General features: G+C 41.4%; 1 protein-coding gene across 2 annotated transcripts; it reads left to right on the forward strand.

The window, feature by feature from the left end:
• The first annotated feature begins 23,718 nt into the window (after window positions 1–23,718).
• On the forward strand, window positions 23,719–26,235 carry dmbx1a (diencephalon/mesencephalon homeobox 1a). Of its 2 annotated transcripts, none has more exons than XM_073492077.1 (4): window positions 23,719–23,872; window positions 24,240–24,418; window positions 25,280–25,679; window positions 25,796–26,235. In XM_073492077.1, exons 1-4 carry the CDS (start codon window positions 23,719–23,721, stop codon window positions 26,233–26,235), a joined length of 1,173 nt encoding a protein of 390 aa, XP_073348178.1. The 2 variants fall into 2 exon arrangements, with proteins under 2 accessions (XP_073348178.1, XP_073348177.1); XM_073492076.1 differs by having other exon boundaries at window positions 23,719–23,870; window positions 24,223–24,418.
• Window positions 26,236–26,963: the final 728 nt, after the last annotated feature.

The following is a 26,963-nucleotide window of genomic DNA, read 5'->3' on the forward strand; positions in this document are numbered from 1 at the left end:
ATACCTGGTTGTTTTGTGTGATAGGAGGTGTAACAGATAACATTAATGATGGCTGCATTCCTTCAGGAGTACATGTCCTGGTACATGGACACACAGCCTGGATAAAAACATGGAACGGAGCAATTATTAAGCTACTTGTTTGTCGCCAAAATCACTCACTTTTTGTAGTGGACCATGTTGACTGTTACGCATGAGTTGGAATGCGTTGGGCCCCTCGAAAATCCCCAAATGGACAAAAAGTAGCTTCCATAGCATGTGTACTACTGTCTGCTGAACATCCCAGGATAACTTGTTCTCATTTGACAGATGTGTCGATTATGCAGCACTAGACCCAATGTATTGTAAAGGTGATGGCCTCTTCTGAGTTACTGTACACTTTATTTAAATTTGAACATGAATGTTTGAAAAAATGATCATGACCTAGTTTTATTTTAGCAAATTCTATTTTCACACATCATGTCTTGGCCCTCACTGTTGTAAACATAGCTGACGAGTTATGGGAGATGTACGCTGGGCAACCAGGAGCAGCTCCTGTGTCCAACCATGAGATCAGAGTAAATATTAACACTGACACGCCGCTGTGGAAATACCTCAGTGACTTACAGGGGCCACGAGGAGCAGGGCAGGAGGATGAGTGGGAGGAGAAGAAAGACGAGTTGAAGCAGACATGTAGGTGAGCCAAAAGGTAAACGGCAGGGCAATGCACACACATAACCCTGAATACACACACTGATACCCTCTCAGCCCTCCTCCATTAACACTCGGAACCCCACACACATCTATCCCTCTGATGACACGATCCCTCAACACCCACACACAGCTCAAGAAAATACAGCCAAGTCCTCAGCTGACACAACAACTCCAGGCCTTGTTACTTTATTTTTTATTACATGACCCTCATACTTGCGGCCAACTTCTGAAAAATGCAGGTTGCAGACAATTTTAAGATCATATTTCTTTGAATAAAGTATTTTTGTATGTCTTTGTTGTTCCTTCCTTCTTTAAAAGCTGAGGAAAGGATGTTGTGATCTGAGCCGACGATAAAAGCCCAGGAGGAGGTTGCGGGTTGGAGAATGATCACATTACGAATACATGCTAAAGCCGAGAGCAGACAGTGCGGCCCTCTATTTATTATGTTTTCGGACCTGGGCAGAATGTTCCATCAGCCTGAGAAATATGACGGTGATTTCACCGACACACTCTCAGGTTTCAATGCAGGTAGGCAGGGATGTGTGTGTGGGTGTGTGTTTATGTGTGTGTGTGTGTGTGTGTGTGTGTGTGTGTGTGTGTGTGTGTGTGTGTGTGGACATGTGTGTGTCAAGTGTCTGTATGAATGCCAGAAAATGATTAGGTGTATATATATATAGTGAGAGCGGAAGGAGATGAGAGAGAAGAAGGAGAGATGTGGTGAAAGGTAGTTCATGTTACGTATTTGCAGTCTGGGTGTAACATTTCAGCACCGGGCTGATAATAGAGTCAACACACTCTGCACAGGTTTAGGGGCAGAAGGATGTATATGAGGAATGTAAGGGTGTCACATAAAAGCTCTTCTTCACCACAAACACTCACTCAAACCCAATTTACCCAGTCAGACGACAGAGCCAAACACACATTAGTCATTGGCTTTGAGGCTTTTAACTGATTTCAAGTTACTCTACAGCGGTGTACAAAACATTGGAGTGGCCAGAAAGTACAGCTGGTTTAGTTAATAACATGCAGGTTGTGTGAAAGGAATAATGAAATGGAGATGAAAAGATGGATACCACTCCAGCCAGCAGCTGGCAAGATTAGCTTTACGGCTAGAAACAGAGGGAAACACCAAAGTAGAGGTGTTGGGATACATATCAATATTGATGATAATTGTGATATTTAAATAATATTGTGCTTTTAATACAGTGCCTCTTATATCATTGCTGTTTCTTTCTGTTCTCACTTTGTCATTGTAGGTGGTGCTAATGCACTGGTTGCTATGTTCTATGCTACTGCCATAAAACGGAAAAAAGAAAAGGAGGAAGAAGAAGATGGTAACCAGCCAGCTGTCTACTATCTCATTGTGTAGCTGCAGGGTGGGAAAGAGCAGGACACTTGCAAGATGTCGTGATAATATTATCTTGAATCCTTTTGGCCACGACAATCATGTAGTAAAAATCTGATATCATGACACCCAGTTTAAAGGTAACAGACTCCCAATAACAGCATATGTAGGGAAAATGAATTAACGTATTATATCTCATTTGATCTGTACAGAGACAAATGTTTAAAAGTGTTTGTGAATACATGTTGGTTTTTGTAGATATTTAAAAAGCAAGATACAGTGTGGTAATTAGTGAGGTTCAGAGGTGTCGGTTCGAAGATATACAAGGCACTGTTTCCAGTTTTTATGCTAAGCTAACTGGTCTGGTTGTAGTCTTATATTATATTAACTGTACACTCATGAGAGTGGTGTGGATCTTCACATCTAGCTCTAAGAACAGTTGTTCTCAAAGTGGGTCTGGGCCCAGCCGGGATTCTTGAGGAGTGGGACAATTTTTATTTTCACCATAATTCTATTCATAAGTAATACAATATCAGAATGTATCAAATATTTTGGTCATGGGATTCATAAACTTTCTGTAATATGATATCCAAAAGCAAAATTGTAGGACCCTGCAACAAAATCTTATGGAATGGGGGTGTGTGGTGTAATTTGCGTCAGATTAGGGGTTCTTGATGTGAAAAAGTTGAATTAGAACAAAAGATTTATCAGGAACAATAAACCTACAAAGAGGGACAATAAGAAACTGTTTGCTTTATTAACTTAAAATTACAAAAATGCAGAAAGCCTGAAAGACACATACAACCTTTTGGCATCTCTTTCTATGGGATTTGGCATCATCTTGCTACTGCACAAACAAGATTTGAAGATTATGAGCAACAGAGATGCAAACTAATCTCTGGATTTGTTGTGGGAAATGCTCGAAAATCCTGGGATTTTCCACTGTGGTTTGGTTTTGAATCCACTTTGAGAAACACAACAGTTTCACTTTTTGCATTCACGACTTTAAGGCATCAAAGGTCCTTGACAGCACGTGGCAATACCATATCGAAAGGTTAAAAAAGAATAATTTTTTAAATAAAAAACACAGCCAGGGTTAGAGCTTTGTATTTTTTGAGGATAGATCGTGATTCAAACAATTCTTGAACACTGTATATTGTGTCCACGTTTGTGTCCAACATTGTGCAGAGAAATGATTTGTTTGATTGGTGGACAGTAAAGGTGAAAAGGGGATGGAAGGGGAAACCTTTCCTGTGCTCTTTGTATGTTCATACTCATAAACATAATTCCAATTATATACATTATACAATACATACCATCCCAAGGCACTTCAGGTTCTATAAAGTCTTTTAAATGAACTTTTGGTCTCAAGGTGCAGACAAACTCCCAGCGTGCTCCGCTAACTGCTTCTGAATGGTGACCCTTGGGAGAGAGGTGTCAGTTGCGAACAGAAGTGGGGACATGGTGGAGGGAAAGGGGAGGCCCAACAAGATGGGAGATGAAAGAGATATATGGGAGAAAGGCGGCAGAGAAAAAAGGGAGGATTGAACGGGGGAAGGCTAGGGGAGGGACGGATTGGGGAACGAGGGAAGGTCGTGGTTCTCAGCGGAGGGTGCGCTCTCTCTGAGGTAGCAGTGTGGAACCACCCAGGGCCTTGTAATAGTTAAATCATATCAATTAACCATGGGACATCAGGGGATTAGGGGTTAATCTCTCCCTTGAGAGAGAGAAACAGTAAATTAGAAAGGAAAGGAAGGGGAGAAAGAGAAGAGATCATGAACGGCTGCGTTGAGAGGGAGATAGCTGACGTGATGAATTGCAGAGCATGAAAAAGCATGTTTGAGATAAATAAATAAATTGCCTGAAGGACGATGTCTTGTTCGCTTATGTTATCAACAATCACGTTGTAAATGACTATACAGCAAATGAGCAGTGTAGCACCGCATTTGCATTTCCCTATCGGCTGCGGTGGGACCAGAAGTGGCATTTAGGGATTAAAAACAACACAAAACAGGAGATAATCCCACGGCTCGGCCACACCCGCCTGGGAACTGACTTACGCCATTTTCAATTTGGATAAGGGCTTGGAAGAAGAAAAGGGGTACGAATAATTTACCCCCTCCCTCCAAAGCCTCATTGCCCCCCATAAAATTGTCCCCTCAGATTTAGAAACATCCACATTTGATTGAAAATGAAATCATATACAATAAGAGATGGTATGTGTGGCAGAGGTTTGGGAGATCTATATTTGGGGGGGATTGGAGGACGGAGCTTTGGGGGTTTGAGAACGAGGAGAGGAGCCCCTCTTTCTTTGGTGTGTATGCAAAAATGGCTGAAGTGGGTAATGGAGCCGTGAGGTAAGAGGATTAAGATCAGCATTGGGTCAGGACTGATAGTGAGGAACGGGGTGATAGAGGGACAAAAGGATGAGTAGAAGAGAAAGGAAAAGGGGGGAAAAGAGAGGAGAGAAAAGGGGAGATGTGGAGAGAATCAGACATAGATGGATGATTTGGGGTGAAAGATATGAAATGGAGACTTGACAAACTGTCCCTCTCATCCTCTCTCTTTCAGGGCCCACAGACTTTGCCTCAGACTCATAACTGATCATTTTGGATCTGTGCGTCCCTCTGATAGGGAGCGGCAGGATAATGCTGATACTTAGATTGACTCCACAGACAATGTGGGTCGACTGCATCTCCACTGCACGGGAAGAGCTCGAAGGCTGCAGGAAGGCATGAGCAAGCTGGGAGTTCAAATGCTGAGCACCAAGGAAGCTCGAAATCTGCAGGACGAGCATTTAACGGAGATACAGAAGGATGATGAGCTTTAGAGGCAAGAGTGAATTTGGAAGTATAGCATTCACAAGTAACCTTATATTCAAAGACATAATTTGCATTGGTCAATAACAGACAAACTCTGGATCCCCTGCAAAAGACCAGAAAATGCACTTCTTTGCTTTCTTGTCGAGAGTTAGAAAAGAAAATCAATTCCATTCTCATCCTTGCCTGTTTAATATGAAGTTACAGCCAGGAGATGGTAAGCTTAGCTTAGCATAAAGGCTGAAAGCAGGTGGGAGCAGCTAGCCTGGTTTAATGTGAAAAAATCTGCCAACCAGTACCACATTCCTGTAGTCAACAACAACACAAATTCTGCCTACCAGAACATCTAAAGCTTGATAAATAACACAACACGTCTCGTTTGTTTAAGCCGTATAACAGTTGAAGTGTAAAAAGGAGACTCCAGGAAGTCTCTGCTCTCCGCCAAAAAATAATCCCGCATTTAAACTTGCATAAACGCAACACTTCAGTTTTTGTTCAGATTTAGCGAGAGATATAACTGAATGAGCAAGGTGACTGGTAGGTGGATCTTGTTTCCTTTGACAGAGCCAGGCTAGTTGTTTCCTCAGCTTTTCATACGTATTGCAAAGCTAAGCTAACGTCTCTTTCTCCAGCTTCATATATGCGGGACAGATATGAGAGTTGTATCAATTTCTTAATCTAACTCTAGGCAAAGAAGTGACATATGGCATTTCCCCAAAAATGTCTAACTATTCCTTTAACAGAAAATGATTTACAACATTTGCGCTAAGTGTTGAAAACTGCATCAAAACTTGTCTGGAAAAGGCCAAACTTTACAAACTTCCCCCCTCATAAGCATCTGCCTTATAGAGACCAAGTTGTAGCCTGAAAACCAGTCTGTAGAAGCTGAGGAGCCTCATCTAAAATGTTCCCCTGACCGATACGTCTTTGCTTTAGCCAATTAGCTGCCATCACAGGATCAGACTCAACTCTTATTTGCCAGCCAAAGAGGCTCAGCTGCTCGACCCCGGCAGTAGCCTCATGGAGCCACGTTGCCTCCTCACACCCCCTCCCATCCTCAGTCCCCCCCAACCCAAGTCTTAATTCAGACACTTTGAAGTATCTTGGTCTGTGGTGAGGAGCCACTCAATCAATTACGAATGAAATAATCTCCTTATGATATTTCGAGGTTTTCTCAAGTAGAGGAGGGGGGAATGCAAGAAGAGATTATGGAAGCCAAATCAGTCTCTCAGCTGCGTCTAAAGTGACAGGGGGAGAATCAGCTGAGAGGATGGTGGGAAATTAAATAAGAAAAAAAAGATTATGTCTAAGTGTGTCACCTCCGAACACTGCTGTGAAATCTCTAACCTGATCCATGAGGAGGTGGCGGTGGAGTGGCGGAGCGAGAATGGATTATTGCAAGCCGCGTTTAAAAAAAGGACCCATGGTTGCTTTAAAAGCTTTTGCTTACCACTAAGAGAAAGCACACACACATATCAAACAAACATCTGTGTGATGTATCGGTGTGTGACATGCAAAAACAAGCAAAGACAAAGGGACGGTAAATGTCGTCTTGCTGGGAATCTAACTTCTGATCTGTTAAACATAAAGATACTCCACATATCACAGTTTTCAATTGTGTAAACTGTCAGTGACAAGACAAAGAAAGACAGGCAGACAGGAACTACATCCGAACATGTGTGGGTGAAGTGTTTGTAGCTGCTAATTTTCCTTAAGAAAAGTAGTAGCATTAGTAGAGTATGATGCTCAAAGGATCATGGCACAGTAGATGAGTTTATGCCATTTTTAAAGCAGTCAAAATGTGCAACTTTGACTCTTTCTACAACCACAGTGGATTTCTTTGGTGTGAGTCTGGTTGTGTACTTAGAAGATGGAGAGAAAAACAGGCTAGGTGTCATTTTTCATCTTGGTCTATATCTATATTATATTTATTTGACAGCAAGAAGAAGTTTGATTCAGTCAACTGAAAGTTTAATCAGATCTCAAGTCCATGTTGCACCAGTCAAGCTTTTCTACAGTCAAGGAGCAGAAGGAGAATAATGGAGGACAAGCAAGCCCCGAAAGTTAGGAAAGAGAAGAGAAGTGTATGAGAAGGTATGGACTAACAGAGATCAGACAATGGATGAAAACCTCTCATCCTCTGAAAACAAAAAACTTTGCATACAGTAGTTTAGTAAAGTTGTACTCTGAGCCGTGGAGAAATAGTCCAACTTAAAGTGATATCACTTACTGTCAAGTACAAAGCTTGTGGGCACTTCTACCGGTCTTGTACAGTATGTGACAAAGTGTACTTTGCTTATGTAAAAGTTCAGGGTACTTATACTTCACTTGAGTATTCTCTTCTACTCCATTAACTTATATCAAAGAGGAAAAGGCGCAGTGGGACAGAAATAAAATAGTAAAATAAAATAAAATAAAACACTGACAGGGAACATTTAATTGCACAATGAGTATTTTTACTTTTCATACTTAGCTAATATATACATACTTTTAGATAAGTAAGGTTTTGAATACAGGACTTTTACTTGTAGTGGAGTATTTTCACAGTATTAGTACTTTTACTCACTGTAAGTAAAGGATCTGAATACTTTGTACAATACCAACTTTTTCTCTTTACTCTTCCATCCTTAGCCCATTTTTTTCCATTCTTTTGAGTCAATAAATACTCTGTAAAAAGCCCAAACTTGACAAGACAACAAAAAAGACCCCCCTCCAGCCTCCCCCTGTCTCCCCTCTCTCACCCCCATTAGTGTTGCTCCCACATCTTGCCTCGAGCCCTTTTGATTTTCTCCATGGCTGACTGTCGTTTCTGCTGCTGCAAGCTCAGCCATCAGCGCGCATTGATCGCTCCCCTTCATCCTCAGCGTCCCCTCCGTTATACCTGACTATGGCGACTAATTCTCCCGTTCTCACCCTTCTTCATCCCAGATTGAGAGGGTCGGAGGAAAAATCAATAACGGTGCCAAGTGGGGCGGGGTCAGGGGTCAACGAGGTCCTTGACAAGTGTGTCAGGGGAAGGAAAGGAGTGAGAGAGGGGAAAAAGTGCTTGTCTGTATGTGTGTGTGTGTGTGTGTGTGTGTGTGTTTGTGTGTGAGTACATGAGTGTGTGTTGCATAAGGAGTGGTCAAGAGAAACAGAGTGACCAAAGGCCTCATGGGTGCAAGTGTCAGGCTTGTCAGGGATCAAATTTATGACCATTGATCGAAGCTGTGTGTGTGTGTGTGTGTGTGTGTGTGTGTGTGTGTGTGTGTGTGTGTGTGTGTGTGTGTGTGTGTGTGTGTGCGCGCGCGTGTGTGTTTGAACGCACAAAATGGTGATGAATGTGTGTGTTTGTTTGGATCATGGTGGAATCTGACAGGGGTGAAGAGTCATCATATAAAGCCCATTATGGCCAAACAAGCCAATGAAACAAATGAATCCCCTGAGATGTCACAGTAAAGACCCTGCCTTTCATGTATCTGTCTATCGATTTTTAACTGTAGTGATGCCAGAGCTCAGTACAAAACGCTTTTTAAAAATACCAGAAATTAACTATTTGAAGTGGGCTTGTTTATTTTCTTACATTTCAAGGAATAGTTCGACATTTTGGGAAATGTACTTTGAATTACAGGAGAAAATTGATTGATTGATTTTCGTGGCCCTGGTATACAACAAGAGGAAGGGAGTGTCTGTTCTCAGCTGTCCTCCCCTGTCCACTCACTCTGGGTGCCATGGAAGTCCACTGGACAACCAGAAGGGATGTCAGTGGGCCACAATGAATTTACTGTTTAATCAGATCACAAATGAGACAAGAATTAGATCAGTCCAGTTGTCTACAATATAGCACTTAATATTTCCTACTGCCTGTTCAGTGGTTGTCTGGTATTAATGGGTTGTGTCTATGTTTTTCTTGCAGTTGGATTGTAAAACAAATTTCCAGCAGTGGAGCTCATTCAGTGGATTGTGAGCTGTAGTTTCCCCAGTAAACACACCAACCTCTTTGGCGGACCAGCAGCAGGGCGGTCCAGCAGCAGCCCAGCCTTCAGTCGCATGACCTGTCGACACTCTCACAGCCAAGAGCAGCTCCTGAGGATAATTGATCCTTAGAGGAGCAGCAGAAGACGGGGAGAGAAGCCGAAGAGGCTGGTGTGTTTACTGGGGACACTACAGCTCATAAACAACCACAGTTAACAGTCTGAGTCAAGCATCGAGAAAGCAACCAGTCAGATACGGACTAAGGTCTTGCAAGTAACGCAGTGGGACCCATAATGGCTACTGCTTAACACAGACTAACACATTACATGTCTTCTGTTAAATTTGTACAAAAAAGTTTGGCAGATTTGTATTATCTTTGGACAGAGCCAGGCTTAGTGTTTCCCCCTAGTTTCCAGTCTTTATGCTAAGCTAAGCTTACTGTTTTCCTGACTCCCACTGTACATTGGACTGAGTAATATGTGATTGGTATCAATCTTTTCTTCTAACTTTTGGCAAGAAAGAAAAAAGTGCATTTCCTGAAATATCTATTTCTTTAAAATGATTTCTAAAAGAAAAAAAAAGACTGAAAGAAATTTTCCAGTTAAAATGAGCAGAAATAAAACTTTTATCCGAGAGCGTTCAAATGTCCAGAAGTGCTGTTTAAATGTATAACAAAATGCAGCTCTACAGTGGCAAACTGCTTTACCAGACGCTCATCTACGATAATGTCAATCTCCTGCTGCTGCTCAATTTGGCTCTTCATTCCCCACTGTTTAAACTCGACATCAGTAATCGTTCACTGTAATCTTCCCGGCGACACATAATCACAGGCTTTTACTGCCCAGGAATTAGCTCACACCACTCCCAGGGGACTGTGTGTGTGTGTGACTTCATGAAAGCCATTTAATGACTGACATCCACTTCATGACCAAAGTAATTATCCCGGTTGTACTGTGCATAAAATAAAAATAAGTAGGACAAAGACACAGGTGGCTTAAAACTTTTGTCTCGCCTACAAATAAATTAATGCCGGCGAGGGCATTGTGTTGCGTGGTGTTTGAGCTCCAGAGGTGTCCACAGACACACACACACCTCTACTGTACATCCACGCCGACACACTCGCAGTGGAAATGGGAATGGAAGATGAAGCCTCGAAGAAATCCATTTGCAATTTAAATGGAAATGTAATGAGCCCATGGTGGCAGTGAATTAGCCTGCTGATCAATTGATCATGTCAAGGACAAATAGGTAAACAAACATATCCATTAGTCTCCTGCTCCACCTCCTCCCTCTGCTCCCTGCTGTGGAAGAGTGCTGGAGGATCACTGAGAGGTGAGATCACATGTGTGTGTGTGTTCATCTGTGTGTGTGTGTAAGAGAGAGCGATGAGAAAGTACGTCTTCATGTGGAGACTCCTTAAAAAACACTAAGTGCTCACTGCAAACAGATGTTCACAAGTGTAAACACACTGACAGACACACAATTGCATACCCCACTGTGACCGTCCTGCCCAGCTCGTTACACAGACAGTTGGGCCCAGCAAGGCTCCTTTCAGAGGCGATGGAGAGAGCGGAGGAGGAGGAGGAGGAGCAGGAGGAGGGACGGGGCCTCTGAGACTCAAACAAGGAGCACTATGAAGAAAACAAGCAAGAGTCAACGAGTGAGGAGACCAGAGGACAGCGGGCTGGAACCAGACCTGCTGCCTGGCCTCACCCCAATCTGTCAGAGTGTGTGTGTGGGAAGTACCAATCACGCCCATGTGTGTTTCAACAGTGATATAACTGTTAATTACTGCTCTAAGAAACTGCTAATTTGGAGATTAAATTGCTTTAGTAGCATAATTGTGCAGGCTAAAGTCATCAAACTAAAGGAGAGAGGCTTGAGCTCCGAACTGGCCAAAACATTGATATCCCATAAATCATTTCAGTCTGCACTCACTGAGCCTCATCACCTATCAGTCACAGTTGCTTGTTTCTTTAAAAACTCAATCACCACAACTAATACATCTTAATAAGAAACTGATGAAGAGCTTATTTTGTGTGAATGCCTGTCAGAATAACTTGTTTACTGCCGAAAAATCAAAGTGAGCACAGAGACTCAGACAATAAAGGAAGATGCATACTTGGATTTACGCTCTAAAACTGCAACATTTGCAGTTAAATTTTGGCTACATGTCATTGTTATCGCTCTCTGTTATGCCACCTGTCTGCATCACCTGCTAACTGTAAAATAACAGGACGAGAGAGGCTAAAGCCATGCTAGCAGCTCTGTTAACTTTGAGCTAAATGCTAACATCTGCATGCTAACATGCTCACAATGACAATGTTAACATGCTGGAGTTTAGCAGGTGGAATGTTTCCCATGGTCACCATCTGAGTCTCTCATGTTAGCATGCTAAATATGGTAATTTGCATTAAACACATATTGCAGCTGAGGCCAAAATTTTGACTAATGATGGTGCTAAATGCAAAGTCAGTGGATTGCTAAAGTGGCCAGGATGCATCATCTGGAGACCATGAATGTTAAAAAATAAAAATAGGAACAGAACTTTAAGAAAATAAATAATGTCTAATAAAAAAAGTGTTTTTAAAAGTTTGATACCACGTTCTTGGTTTATAAGTCGTCACTAATAGCTTCACCAATGGCTAATAAATAATGTACTTATGCTTTATAAATAATTAATAAGCCATTGATTTATTCATTGATTTATTTTACTGTTTTTTATCCTCTTCCCTTGTAAAAATATATAGAAGTAAAATGCAATTTGCTAATTACATGAATTTATTTTAGCTAACTTCCTGTCTGTTTCCATCAGCAATCCCCTCCCTCCTTTCTACATCACCAGGCGGAGGGGGCAGAGATACCAGAAAATGTATTTTCTTCTTAACTGCATTCGTTGGAGGAGAACGGACATGAGTTACTAACCAAACGCTCTATAGCAGTGATTACTGTTGGAGTATAGAACTATTTAACACTTATTTTAATAAAGAAATATACCACTTACAGCAGCTTTAATTTTATAACTGAGGACTATTTGAAAATGCATATCAGTATGTTATGAAGACTATATATAAAGTACTGATTTACAAGTTGTTAAAGGTGCACTGTGTAGGATTTAGTGGCATCTAGTGGTTAGGTTGCACATTGCAACCAACCAAATGCCCCTCACTTCAGCCTCTCCTACAGTGGCTGCTAAAAACATGGAAAATGCTAAAGGCCCTCTCTAGAGTCAGTGTTTGGTTTGTCCATTCTGGGCTACTGTAGAAACATGGCGGTGATACATGGTGGACTCCGTGGCTCCCTCTATAGATATAAAAGGTAACAAAGCATTCTAAATTAACAAAAACGTAATGATTCTTAATTTCAGGTGATTAAACACTAATTTCCCCCAATCTTACACACTGGACCTTTAAGACACTTTATAAATAGGGATTTATAGTGCTCATCCTCAAAAAATGCTTTGTGTACAGTTTCAGTCATTAATTGAGGTAACTGTTTTTCTTGGTTCTCAGATACATGCAGTTTTTTCAGGCTCAGTAACGACAGAAGAGCTGGAGACACAAGAGAAGATGTCAGCTTGAGCATTCCTATCAGGAGTTATTTCATGCAGGCTGCCTGTTCAGCGAACAGAAAAAAGTGCCTCCATCTCCACTTCCAAAGCAGGATAGGATATTACCCTTAGCTTTTGAGGGCAAGGACACAAGGAAAGGCATTTGGAAATTATAATATCCTCGCATGTTCTCTATCCCGCACAGTGTGAATGGTCTATTTAGGTGACACGCCAAAATAGGAACATACAATCACGACTGGCTAATAGGAAAAAATGATCCACTTTAGATCCACCTTCCTTGTGTGTAATTAAACAGCATTTCTTTGCATTACCTGGGAATTCTGCAAATACAGATCGCTAGAATGCTCGAAACCCCAATCTCACATGCATAGGAACAAAAAAAATAAAAAACTGCTGATGAGGAAACAGCAGGTTAATACAGGATGAAGGGGGGGGGGGGGGACCCAGACAAAAAGACAGAGCTTTTTAAAGAGGACCATTTGTAAAACAAGGAGTTTAAAGCCAGATTATAGGGCAACAATGACACAATCCCTTATGTTCATTCCTGTAATACGCTGTGAAGAGGAGGATTTATACTTTATTGTGGTGGAATGCATCCAGGCTGCCTTGTGTCTGCCTCGCTGTCTGCATGCCTCTTTGGGAAACATTTTCCTCCTCCTGAGGCCAGGTGTAATCCCTGCATGGAGGAAACAGAGATGCCTTCAGCCAACTGCTGATCAGACTTATAATGGTTCAAGTATTACGAGTGATACCACCAGAGGGAAAATTCCTTCAATCCAGTCTAAAGCTTTCTCTGCACTCGGCAGAGGAATGCATTTGGTTTGGGTGGCTGGTTGTTGGATTTCTCCCCGACCACTCCGCCCATCTCCTGTTCTGAGGTGGATTGCATTGGATTGTCTTAATTGTCTCTAATGACTAAATTGTCCCAACTATTTGCTTCATTAACTCTGTGTTAGCTCTATTAGGAAGGAACGGAGCCGAGGAGGAGACGGTAATTGAGAGTGTTAATGAAGGCAACATGATGAGTGCCCTGCTGAGGGAAGAGTAAAGCAAGTGTGATGCTTTTGTTTTTGACATCTTGGACGGATTGGTGGGGCATTTTATTCTGAAAGGATCTAAGATAAATCACATTTTAAAGGTGCACTATGTAGTTCTGGAAAATAAAACCAGAAACTCAGAAAAGGTCATATTTACAATATTGATAATATTGATATCTCAGAAAAATGTATTATTTTTATAACTGAATAAGAAAGCCTTCCTCAGAGGCAACTAAGGTCCTCAGATCGCATTTTAAAGCTAGAAAGGTGGCAGGGGCCGCCAAATATAAACAAAGTAAACAGTATGAAATTGTGTTGTCCTTTAAGGTCAGTTTGTTTATTCAGTCATGAAAACAAATACATTTTGATCATTTAGGTTGTTTAAGCATTAAAATCAATCATGAAGATTTTCTCTTCAGATTAAAACTTCCTCCCAAAAACCACACCTGGACCGTTGAAGGAAAACAACCAGATTTTCCCAATCTGACAGGATAATTCCACATTCAACACAAACGTTAGTGTCAGTGTTTACCCCTAATGCAGCAGTTATCATCTAGTCTCACCACCTATCCTTCAGCGCTCTGACTAAAACCATCAGACTGGAGCTCTCAGCCTGTTAAACCCAACTCCAGATCAGGGTCTGATTGTCCACAGTGGAGCAGATACGGTGGGATTTTCTGTACTAAAGACAGATGTTTTAGAGGAAGTGAAAGGATTCGGGCTCCACAGAGGAGCTTTGGCTTTGTCATCGCTGTTAACATTTGGCCTCATGAACCCATTTCTTTAATTGGTAAAGCAGGCCTCACCCTGTGTCTAAATTAGTGGGGGTATAAGAGGAAGGGCCACATCTGAGTCTAACAGGATTTAGAAATTACAAATGAATGTCATGAATCAGAAGTGGATAGTTAAGACAATTTATGAATGTTATTGCAGGAGTCAAACCAAGACAAAAATTAAAATGTCACAAATGAAACTAATCAAACTGTTGACACGAAATTAAAATGTCGTGTTGCATGTGCCTGACCATATAATTTCAATGAAAAACATAGAACTGAACCTTTCCGTCCATAATGTTTGATAAATGTATATCTAATATAGTACTGGTGGGTAAAGTTTGAACACCGCATCATTTCAACCATTTTCACATCTGCCAAGGAGGTTGTGTTTTAACACCTGCACATTTCTCGGTTTGTTTGTTGGTTTGTCACCTGGATAACACAAAAACTACTGAATGGATCTCCACCAAACTTGAATGGAGAATGGGTCTCGGTCCAGAATAGAATTAACTTTTGATGTGGTTCTGGATAAAGGGACAGATCCAGGAATTCTGGAAAGTCCAGCCTCATGAGAGCTGTCTATACTGAAATGTAAGGAGAAGAAATGTGTAATCTTTCTTCAAATAAGTGTTTTTTTTAATAGTATTTTATGACCTTACACAATGAAATAAAATCAAAACAGAAAACAGACAGCACAGAGCCAAATTGCAAAAAACAAGAAGAGATTAATTAACATATTAATTAACATACCTGCGCTGCATTAAAATACACATGAATTACATCATACACATTCTTGTTTACATTGGTATCATGTCAAAGGAGAAAAAAAACCTGTCTGTGACGACAAAGAGCTGGGACCCTTTCTGCAGTATACCAACAAGATCACCAGGAAGATCAACAAGGAAGAGTTCCCAAATATTGTAAAAGATGTTGTTGTTACCCTTTAGTGTAGCACTGAGGGGGTCCATTGGAAAAACCTCAAAGGATAAGTTCATGCAGAAAATTTAAAAAATCTGTCATTATCTATTTACCCTCATACTGATGGAAAAAGTCAGGTGAGGTTTTGTAGTCCACAAAACATTTCTGGAGTTTCACAGCAAAACAGGGTTGCATCATTCTCCTAAAAAACTGAAGTAGATGGGGACTTGTTTTAAAATGTAAAGAAACAAAAAAACAAACATAAAATGGCTCCAAACAGCTCGTCTCTAGAAGCCCTGAGATCCAACATCGATTTCAAAGCAACATAAATGTAATTTCTAGAAGAAAGATGGCTGATTGTTGAGTTACATGTTGTTGCTTGAAAAGACATTATTCACACCCTAGAGGAATGGTTGAGTTTGTGCACCCACCTCAGGCTGGGTGTGTGCTAACACTTTTAGCTTACCAGCTACAGTCAATATTTGGCTTAAAAGACATGTTTTTAAATCGATTATGGAACTTGTGGCTTTCAGAGACTTGGATTATGCCAGACAAGCAGTTGTATGTTTTCTTTTTGGTTGTTTTTGTACGTTTTGAAACTTCAGCTGAGACTTCAGCTTCTCCCCGATCCACTGGAGCAGAATACATCACCTCACTACAGGCAGGAGTTTACCCATTAAAATCAGCTGTCTGGTGGATAAAGAGAGCTACCCTGTGGGTACATTCATTTAATGACAGTGTTTTAATATAATTGAAATTGCATTATCTAAAATCCATAGAATAATGTCAGAACACTCTCTAACACTGGCTGAACAGAGGTTAGTCTGGAGGAGTTTCACATGTATTTACGTGGTGTATGAACATTTTCTGGCATCACTTGGATAGAAATTAGCATTTTCAGCTTGATTTTAAAAATTAGGAAACTTAATCATAATGCAGTGACAAAATATGTCATCTAAATGTAAACAAAAAAGTCAACCCTGCCATGGAAAATCTAATTTAGTTTAGACCAATACTCTACTTGTCCATTTCAGTATCACAGTATTCACAATTTCCTCAATAATATTCATGCATTTGTATGATGTCTGTGCGTTAGTGTGGTCAACATATGATCCCGTCTTTAAATGACAGAGGATGATGGTTCGTTCTCCCTCAGCAGCAGCTCTAGTTAACACATGTGGAAGTTCCTCCATGCAGGTGAAAGCCTGTCACTGTGACTCAGCTCTTCCAGGAAACTTCAACCCTCCCCTCATGATCTCTCCTCATTCAATCCTACAGTGTGTGAGATTTTTCTCTTGTTCTCTCTCTCCTTTTCTTTCTCATTCTCTCTCCTTCTCTGACACTCTCTCCAGTTTTTCCTCTCCTCTTTTTTCAACACATAGGTGGATTAAGGCAGAGGGGCTTTTGTTTAGATAAAGCGAAGGATTAGGGAGAGATTTGCCCCCATAAAGTTGTGGGCTTAATGGGCCTTTTATCCCTGCATGTCCCTAAAGCTGTGTTGCCTCTGGATTAGGACTATACAATGGGGCCCCTTGTGAAGAGGGATCCGGGCCAGAGAGAGCGAGAGAGAGAGGAGAGAAGGCAAGGAGAAGAAATGAGACAGAAGGACTGAGACAAGGGAGAAAAAGAGGGCAAGAAGAAAGAGAGGATGGAGAGAAAAGGAGGGGGGGAATTATACAGCTTTCAGAGGAAACTGACAGGTTGAAAACTTTTAGAGGAGGGATTTGCAGGAGAGATCCTGAGATCTTGTCACCAATAAAAGGGATTTCAGGAGGATTCTGAGGCGTGGTGCTGACAATAAACCGCAAAATTGCTGCTGTCTTTTTAAATTCATTTATCTAATATATTCTTTTAAAAAAAAGGAAATAAATAGGAAAAGCGGGTCTTTACCCTGGAAGTGCTGCTAATAACGTGTCCAAGAGGTGGCTCCTGGCAAATTGCTTTGTTATTCTTGTCAAAAAGGTCTCCTGCAAGAAGTCGATTTTAAACTACACATCAAAATGATTAATTGCTGTGGGATGAACAGATGCTGAAATACCCTTGAATGGTGCCGGGGAGGCTGAGGCTTGCTGGATTGCGGACCTAATGTATTCATGAAGTTGCAGAAACATCATTAAGAGTATTAATTAGCTATTAGAGAGCAGAATTCAGCGGAATTAGAGATCGTTCTGTGCTTCATATCTCTGTCAAATACAGAGGAGCAAGTTCACGTCAGATATCTGTGTGAATTATGCAAAGAGGGGGGAAACAAAGGGGTTAAACCCGAGAGGAGATCTATAAAGAAACAACAGATGTATATCTTGTCCCAGAAAGAGTCATTTTTTTAGAGTTAAAGGGGCGCTATGTTGCTTTGGAGAAGAAATTCAATCTCAGAATTTTAATATTTACAATATTAATGTTTTATAACTGAATAAACAAGCTGTTCTCAGAGGAAAATAAGGTCCCAGAACACTGTTTGAAGCTAGAAAGGTGGCAGGGTCCGCCACATATAAACAAAGTAAAACAGCATGAAATTGTGTTGTCCTTTAAGATCAGTTTGTTTATTCAGTTTATCCAGTCATGAAAACAAAGAGTTTGTTTTGGCATAATAATAAAAAAAATCGATCAGTGAAGATCTTTCTTTTCTACATAGTGCACCTTTAAAATCTACATGAGGTTATGAGACTTTTTCCAAATTAACATTTTTTTTAAAATAGTGTGAGGTCATTGTTTGAGCACCTTGTATTCAGCAGTGCAGGGCTGGGTATACAGGGGTAAGGGGAGCTGTTTTTTGGGCGTTTAAGCCCTTCAGATGCGCTGGACAGCTCTAGTCGCTCTAAGGAGCTTTAGGTGGAGAGGCGCTGAGAAGAAACTCTTTCTCGCTTTAATTGCTTTAGAGACGGTCCTCACAAAGAGACAGTGGCCAGATTTACCTCCCGTTTAAGTTCTTATTTCCATTGGTTCACAAGTTAATCCTCTTTCTTTCTCAGACCTCGGAGAAGAAACCGAGTGATAGGAGCCTACCAAGGCGACAGAAACCAGAGAGGCACACGAGTTTTTCTTTTTTTTCCTTTTTTTTTTTACAGGCGAGGAGAGAAAGACTTTGAAGCACACATGGAAAAAGTTTGAGGTGGTTGAAAAGGAACAGATTTAGAAGGAAAGACGCAGCGTGGAGGTGAGATTTATTACATCAGTTATTATTATTATTATTATTATTATTATTATTATTATTATTATTAATAATAATAATAATAATAATAATAATAATAATAATAATAATAATAATAAGTTAAGGCCTAAATACAATAAAAGCAGCTTTTTGGTAAATAAGCCAACTCACATTTTGTACTTAATTAAACGTTTAGGGAAAAAAAAAACCACATTGAATATTTAAAACGTCTCAAGGTACCAGAAGGCTCCGTTATAACAGCCAAGCACTCACGTTATTGGATGATTTTGGTTATAAGTTAATTGATCAAGTGTCCCAATATTGTCATTTCATTCTCTTCATTTAAGTTTTTTTGTATTTCAGCATTTCAATGTATTTTTAAAAACGAGAATCTTACTTAAAAAAATAATAAATAAAAATAAATAAAATAACCTCTCTCACACACACTCGCACGACACAGCTTTCAACTCTGCGATAAATATCCACAGACCGCTGATTGTCTACTCTCAGTGTCTTTGGGTGCAGTTGTGTTTTATGGATATAAATATTCTCTATTCCACGAAATCTTTTGTCTCCCGTCAAACTGTGTTCAGAGTGAGAAACATGGTGAGAGATAAAACTGCGTTACAGGCCGAGCACTTTCCCAAAGAATCTCCCAACAAAATATGCAAGCTTTACATTAAAAGGCTACTTTGCGCTGCCCTTAATTCCCTACCTAAACGGTTTTGCTCCGGGAGAAGAAATCTTCTCTAAAAACCCTTCAAGAAGAGAAGGGCATTATTGCCCTAATCCTCTTACCCGCAGTCATTTTAAGACAGGGGTTTTTGGAGGCTGAGATGGCGTCTTGTCTTCCCTATCCCATCCCAAATCCTCCCAGGCCGGGAGAGAGTCTAAAGGCAGCGCCCTGGCATCTATTAGCCATCTCTCTAAAGTCTCTCTCTCCTCCAGTGGCATGGAGAAAAAGCCGAAAAGCAAACAGACTAAAGGTTGGTGGCTTTGCCTCACAAAAACTGAGGAGAGGCGAGCGGATTCATGCTCCAAGTGTACACAAGAACAAATAAAATCATTTTTTATACACGTGAAATCAGGGTTGTGAATGTTTAAAATGTGTTGACAAAGTGTTTCTATGTGTATTTTTTCTTTATTTCAATGTAAAATTTGTATTACAGTGAAATAACATTTTACGCACGTCAAATCAATGATTGAGATCAATAAATATAACATACATTACTTTTTCACTAAATGACAGCAGATTTGCAAAGAAATAAAAGGGATCCTTTACTCTGTCAACCAACAATCAATATTTAAACAATTTATCAAAATCGAGGCGTTAAAAAGGCTTAAAACTCTTCATTTCCTGAATGTTTATCAAAATCAGTAAATAAATGTAAGAACCGTGCAGACAGACACGGAGGGGTTTATCGGACATCACGCGCTTAAATCGATCATATTTGAAAAATAACTCCAGAAGTCAGAACGACCCGCGAGCTCATTCACTTTGACTGACAGCACGGAGAGCCAATGGGAAGCCAGCATGACCCCCGCGAGGCTCTCCTTAAAATCCCTCCACCGGGCTCTCGCGCTCCAGCAGATGGCGGCTTCCCACTCGAGGTATTGAACACGAGAGGAGCAGGTGGAGGCAGCGCGAGGAGCGGACTGGAAGGTGAAGCAACAGAGTGACAGAGTGGAGGACTTTTACACCGACTGACCCGAGCTGTTGTCTCAGAGAGGACAGAGAGGACGGAGAGGACAGAGGGCATTAAACATCAGCACAGGGCAGCTGGGAGGGAAGAGGAGGCTGAGGACGTGGAGGAGCTTTGCTGTCTGTGTACGAAGTGACGGAGAAGACAAGTGTCTCTACAGGAGGTAAAACTTTTTAACAACTCTTTATTCACCTCCACGTATTTTTCACAAGGTGTTAAAAATGCTTTAATGGTCGTGAAAACGATTCATGTTGTCTTTAATAAATAATTCAAGCAAAGCTGCCGGTGTCTCTGAACCAGAATGACATTCAGAGTGTCTGTAAAGTTGTTATGCTAGTAGCTGGTGACAAATATTGATTTATCTTTTTTTGGAGCGGTTTTCTGTCGGTTATCATAAATATGGCAGTATGGCCTGTATTTTAAAGTTTCAGTAATGTGACCTGACGTGAGAGCTAAGATACAAATCAGGTCACATAATTTAAGCTAGGCTACAAACAATTCAACAGCAGTTTTAAACTAACACGGACCGAGCGCCTCCTGTTTGATGCGCGAGCCCAAAACGGGACATTACCAAAATAAAAGTCTCCGGTTTTAACGAAGCTACACACGTGACCCTAGTCTCCTGTGAAAGGTTTTTAATATAAGAATAATAATAAGAAAATATAAAAACGTAAGACTCTTCTTCTTCTCCTCCTTTTTATGCCTAATAAACAGCCTACAATAATTCACGCATTCATATTCACATCTTAAAATGCTCTAAACAGACTTGATAAATCTGACAATAAAATAACAGACGCTGAAATACCTTCAAATTTCAAATATGGCCCCTGCATAACAGATAACCTTCATAATAACAGCTCAGAGAGAAATCGCACACATGTCTCTCGCCCTCTGACAGTTTACACTGTGACACAGCAAAGAGCAGATTGTCAGGTCGACTCATGCCCCTGGGGGCTCTTAGCAAATAACATTTTTCCTAATTTAGCCGGATCAAAGAGTTGCACTGTACATGCCAATTTACATAATGACGGCTTGATAATCGAAGCATTGAGCAGGGCTGCCAGGAGGGCCCAGTGCCTGGAGCAGAGAGAGGCTTATGAATGACAATAACAGCGCTGACAGGCTCACGGTGATGAGCTATTGTGCTGAACTGGATATGGGCAGGAGGATACAGGCTATAACCAGAGATGGAGTGGTAAATATAAAAAGGTGGGGGGAAGCTTCAAGTTTGCTTGCGCACAAAATATGCAGCTGAAATCGGGATAACTCTGTCTGAACTTTACTTCACGGTGCAAAGAGCGACATTAAAACCCATTAAACTTTCATCGAGCAGCTGTAAAATAACAGAAATATGAAGCCTACATTTCGAGCAATCTTTACACCTTTTCTTTCTCGTATACATTGGTGTGTGATCTGAGGTTTAATCCAATTTCATTTCCAGAGAAAAAAACACCCAGGAAGCCAAAGAAACAAGAGAAAAATCGTTGGCCTATTACTAGAACACGCACACGCACGCACGCAAAACGCACACGCGGGGAACTCCAACCCAGAGCTAACCACCCCGGTCCCACTGTACGTCCGTCCGTGTCAGCGTTGATGATAAATGGAGGGCCTCGCAGTCGAAACCTATTTGCACTTCCATTAGACGGGGAGCCAAATGGGGATCAACATGCATATTTTTACCCGCGGAGAAGCCATACATCTCAGCCAAAACGTTGCCCCGGGGCGATGGGATAAGAGGCCGCCAGAGAGGGGAAGGGGAGGGGGAGAGAGGGGGAGACGGGGGAGGCGGAGGGGGGGACCCATTCAACTCAAATACTTGGGGGAGTAAAGTAAATGTTTAGCGAAGCACCTTCTGTCCCGGCGAATTAAACTATTCCCCACTGCCCTCTGATCACATTCATCAGCCGCCGCAGCCACTTAATAGGCTGGGAATGGGCACTGCGGGCATCGCGCGCGCACGCACGCACGGACACACAGGCGCGCGCACACACACACACACACACACACACACACAGAAAAATGGGTAGAAAAAACTGCCTTCAAGAACGACCACCCAGTCTTTTCCGTTTTATAAGACACATTTCCAACAGAGTATATTATTATTATTATTATTATTATTATTATCATTATTATTATTATAAAGGCTACTGAAATTCAATGTTTTAAACAATTATCAAGTCATAATCAAAAGTAATGAGGTTACGTAAAAGAGTCTGACCTTGGTCAAACTGACATCAATTAAATTTAAAATGACAATGAATAACCAGCATAATTTAAAGGGGCACTATGTAGTCAAACAGAATTTTAATATTTACAATATTAATGAGGAAATAATACAAACAAAGAAATAGTTATTTTTTCCATAACTGAATAAACAAGCTTAGACCACTGTTTGAAGCTAGAAAGGTGGCAGGGTCCGCCAAATATAAACAGGTTAAAAACAGTATAAAATTGTGTTGTCCCTAAAGGTCAGTTTGGTTATTCAGTCATGAAAACAAAGAGAGTTTGTTTATTTACTTTGCTTAGGCATAAAAAAACTCAGTCAATTACTCTTCTGATTTAAATCTTTTCTCCAAAACTGCACTTTTATTTAAAAACACACTGGAATTACTCACCAAATATTTGTCACAACAAATGCTGTTTTATTCATTTGTAGTCATTTACAGCATTCATAAAAAAGATCGTTGGAAATCCTTCTAATTAAATAAGAAAAATTATTAAATGACAACCTGAAAGTTTCGTCTGTACCAACCATACCAAAAACTTATCCAGATCCCAGGATACTGTACCTGTCATCCGGCAGAAAGATTAATATCTTCTCCCTGTGGTCTCCCTGTAATAGTTATAATAACTGTTTGGGCCTCCGAGATATTCCCTCCTGTCAGCCTCCTCCGTATTAATACATATCTAATCGTGTCCTCAAGCGTTTCATCTATGAAAATCTCGGTCGTGAAGGAGAACTACAAAATAGAGTTTGGGAAATTGCTGCCATGTGAAAGACTCTAACATGGTGGTTTTCCTTCAGGAAATTAATCTGTTCGTACCAGTATCTTGGCCTAAATGTTAACTATAAATAGCAAAATTGCCCAGAATAAATGTCAGGCTTTGCTGTTAATGCAGGAAAATGAATTTTGAGGAGTCACTAAAATTAAACAGCATTCACTGAGGACAGCATTGCCGTAATCATAGCCTATTAAAATATAATCCTGCTATCTGGTTGCAGGTTTTACCACCGGGACCCGGAACAAATCTCCTTATTTCATTTTCCAAAACATCTCATCAGCGCCTTGATCTGTCAAAGCAACGTTTTCAATGGGGATTTGGCTTCTCCGGGATCACACAAAACGACGTGAATAAATTCATGAATAAGGCATCCGTCACGGTTCATTATGAGAACGAGTGATAATTACCCCAATTAAAAGTCTTTTGTATAATTAATGGATTGAACAGGGCGATAATTGGATGTTAATGGATAACACTTTTTGTCTGAGTGCTCACATTAAAATCTATTGGCCCTTAAGCGCGAGGACCTGCTGACACTTAATAAAAGGCTGATAAAAAGTGTGTTGAATCCTCCATAACATATCATTTTATTATCAAAACAGGGGGTTGGTTTGAGATCACGTGCTCCATCAGCAGCCACGCGCCCCTAATGTCAAAACGTCCTTGAGTGAAACACTGACCTCCTCCTCCTTTCTTCACCTGAAACTCACACCCTCCCTCTGCTCCGTCCCGCAGGTAGCGACCTCTCACCATGCAGCACTACGGAGTGAACGGCTACTCTCTGCACGCCATGAACTCCCTCAGCGCCATGTACAACCTGCACCAGCAGGCCGCGCAACAGGCGCAGCACGCGCCCGACTACCGGCCGTCCGTGCACGCGCTCACACTGGCCGAGAGACTTGCTGGTAATTGAGTGCACGCTCACACACACACACACACATACACACACACACACACACACACATACACACACACACACACACGTTTTTAATTTAAAAAAGATTTCTGTTTGCAGTTCAGTATAAGTGACCTTTGTGTACAGCTTGGTAGTTAAACAAATAATTAACTAATTTAACAATGATGCAGGATACAAAGTTATTAAAAACAAATGTTACAGGATGCCGAAGTGTCGTTCTACTTGCCACTCATGCCAGATTATTATTTGGAATCAGGGTGCAGCTGACATTCACGCACACAAACTCATAATCCCGTCCTGCCCAGTAAAATAAACTTGCCGTGTGTTGTTCCTTTCCAACGGCTGCGCATTTCAAGACATCATCCTGGAGGCTCGCTACGGCTCTCAGCACCGCAAGCAACGCAGGAGCCGCACGGCCTTCACCGCACAGCAGCTAGAAGCGCTGGAGAAGACCTTCCAGAAGACCCACTACCCAGATGTGGTGATGAGGGAGCGACTGGCCATGTGCACCAACCTGCCCGAGGCCCGCGTGCAGGTAAAGAGAAAAAATATACTGTGTGTGTGTGTGTGTGTGTGTGTGTGTGTGTTTGTAGCAGTTTAGAGGTGCTTTTATTGATTTATGGTTTTATTTCGTGAATCACTTTTAATATTTCTTTAATTTTAACGCAGATTTTTCATCTTAGGGAGACTTCTAAAGTTTTATTCCGTACTTTATATTTGTTTTTGGGATTGTTATTTTTAGGGATTTTTAAATATGTAGTGGGTGAATGAAAATAATAGAAAAAACTTTAATTATCTGCTGCATTAATAAAAAGCCAACAGCTTCACACAGTGACTGTGCTTTATTATAAATACAGAAAAAAAGGTTTCTAATGATTACTCATTATGTCCTGCTCACACTCTGTTATTTAATTATACTACTATACTACTACTATTTAATTATTACTGCACAACAGAAAATGCAGGTAATCCATATAGATACAATAAATGCTAAAATATAGTGTCAATACTATTGTTATTTTATTATAATTTTTGGGGGGCTTTTGTGCCTTTACTTTGATGGGATAGCTGAGGACTTGACAGGAAATGGGGGTGAGAGAGAGAGGGGTCAGGTCAGACTTGAACCCTGGGCAGCTGCAGCCAATTGAAAACTATTAACATTGTTAAAACTGATTTAACTTTGATTGTGATAAACTGCTTTTAAGTAAGTAAGTTAACTCTCTTACAGCCTCATGGGCAGGCCTGTTGACCTTTTGGGCTTTTCATATGCCTCTCAATCATTGAAGCTCGCTGAAATCAGTCTTTTACAGTGTGTTGAAGTCCCTACTGCAGTCTGTTCTACTTGTTTCTTCTTGTTCTCCCTCTAACTCGACCTCCTTTTCCCCTCTGACATCAGGTTTGGTTCAAAAACCGCAGAGCCAAGTTCCGTAAAAAGCAGCGCAGCCTCCAGAAGGAGCAGCTCCAGAAGCAGAAGGAGGCGTCAGGCGAAGGAGGAAGCGAGAAGGAGGACGCACCTCCCTCCACGACTATCCTCCCTGACACTCAGCTCCCTCCTTCATCCTCCTCTTCCTCTTCCTCTTCTCTGGAGACAGAGGGTCCTGTGGTCCGTCCTATGCCGCTGGACATGGAGCTGAACGTCACGTCGGCAGAACACTCTGGCAGCGAGTCAGCGACGGAGGATAATGCCACAGATAAGGAGGAAGAAATTAAATCTCAGAGGGAGGAGATGAAGTGTGAGAGGGCAGTGACTCCTGGGGACATCTCACCAGCTTGCAAAAGACTCAGCCCTAAACCAGGTAAGAACCTGACTTTTACTCTGACAAGGAGCTGCACTCCTTTCTTTATCCTTCTTGGTTCATCCCTCATCAGCTGACTATAATAATTAAAAGTATCCCTTCTTCTCTCTGTCCAGACTCTCCCTTGGTCTCTCCGTCCGTGACCCCTTCCTCCTCCAGCAGCGGCCTGGCCAGCAGTGGTCCTCTCTCTCAGAGCCACTCATACTCCTCCTCCCCTCTCAGCCTGTTTCGTCTGCAGGAGCAGTTCCGCCAGCACATGGCCGCCACCAACAACCTGGTGCACTACCCTGCTTTCGATCTCGCCGCCCCATCTTCACTCCCCTACCTGGGGATGAATGTTAACATGCCCCCCGCACCGCTAGGCTCTCTGCCCTGCCAGTCGTACTACCAGTCCCTGTCCCATCATGCCCAGCAGGTGTGGAACAGCCCGCTGCTGCAAGCGTCGGCTGCAGGTGGCCTCAGCAGCCACAACAACAAGACAACCAGCATCGAGAACCTGCGTCTGAGGGCCAAACAGCACGCTGCCTCACTGGGACTGGACACAATGTCTAACTGAGAATCAGATTGTATGGAGGACAGCTTAAAGTAGAACCTCGGCCTACACATCACCCCATCCTACTGCGTGTCTGTGTGACTGTGTTAGTTCTTTAGGAACCGTAAACTACGCCCTTCTTGATTAGATGGGCACAGGACATGCAGAGATGTCCAAAATAAAACATGCACTGGACCTACAGAACTCCATCTAACAACTCCACAGCTTGTTCAACTCCTCTAAGCTTCCGTTGCAGCTCAAGGTCCAGTATAACCTCGGGAAAAAAAACTTCAAGATATTGAACATTGCTCGACTAATGTGTCGGATAAAGTGAATGTCACAGTGAACGTGTTCCTGACTCATATGATGATGTTTCCAACAGACACAAAGCTGGACCGTCTCATTTAAAAAAAAGAAACACTGAACACGACATACACAGTTGATGATGAATGCACTCAGATTAAAAGACAATGCAAACAATGTTTACAAGGAAAATGTGAATAAATGAGGCACTTTTGAAGGAATTCGGCTTGTTGGCCAGGAGGAAAAAAGGTATCGCTCGTGCAGCAGTGAATATTTCTGTCACAGGACCATCGACATTTCAATTAAGGCAGCGCGGTTATGTACATAGCATGTACTACATAACAGCACATAAATAAAAATAAACTTCAAGCCATGTTGTCCTCAACAGCATAATTAAAAGTGACTAATTTACCAGTTTAATGGCCAGTAATATGCCACTTTGTACAGAG

Source organism: Pagrus major, chromosome 21 (assembly GCF_040436345.1).
Source record: "Pagrus major chromosome 21, Pma_NU_1.0".
NCBI lineage: Eukaryota > Metazoa > Chordata > Actinopteri > Spariformes > Sparidae > Pagrus > Pagrus major.

Coding starts and splice junctions, on each gene's coding strand:
- dmbx1a (XM_073492076.1), top strand. CDS start 23,719: ATGCAGCACTACGGAGTGAACGGCTACTCTCTGCACGCCATGAACTCC. Junction 24,419..25,279: donor TGCCCGAGGCCCGCGTGCAG/GTAAAGAGAAAA, acceptor CTCTGACATCAG/GTTTGGTTCAAAAACCGCAG. Junction 25,680..25,795: donor AAGACTCAGCCCTAAACCAG/GTAAGAACCTGA, acceptor CTCTCTGTCCAG/ACTCTCCCTTGGTCTCTCCG.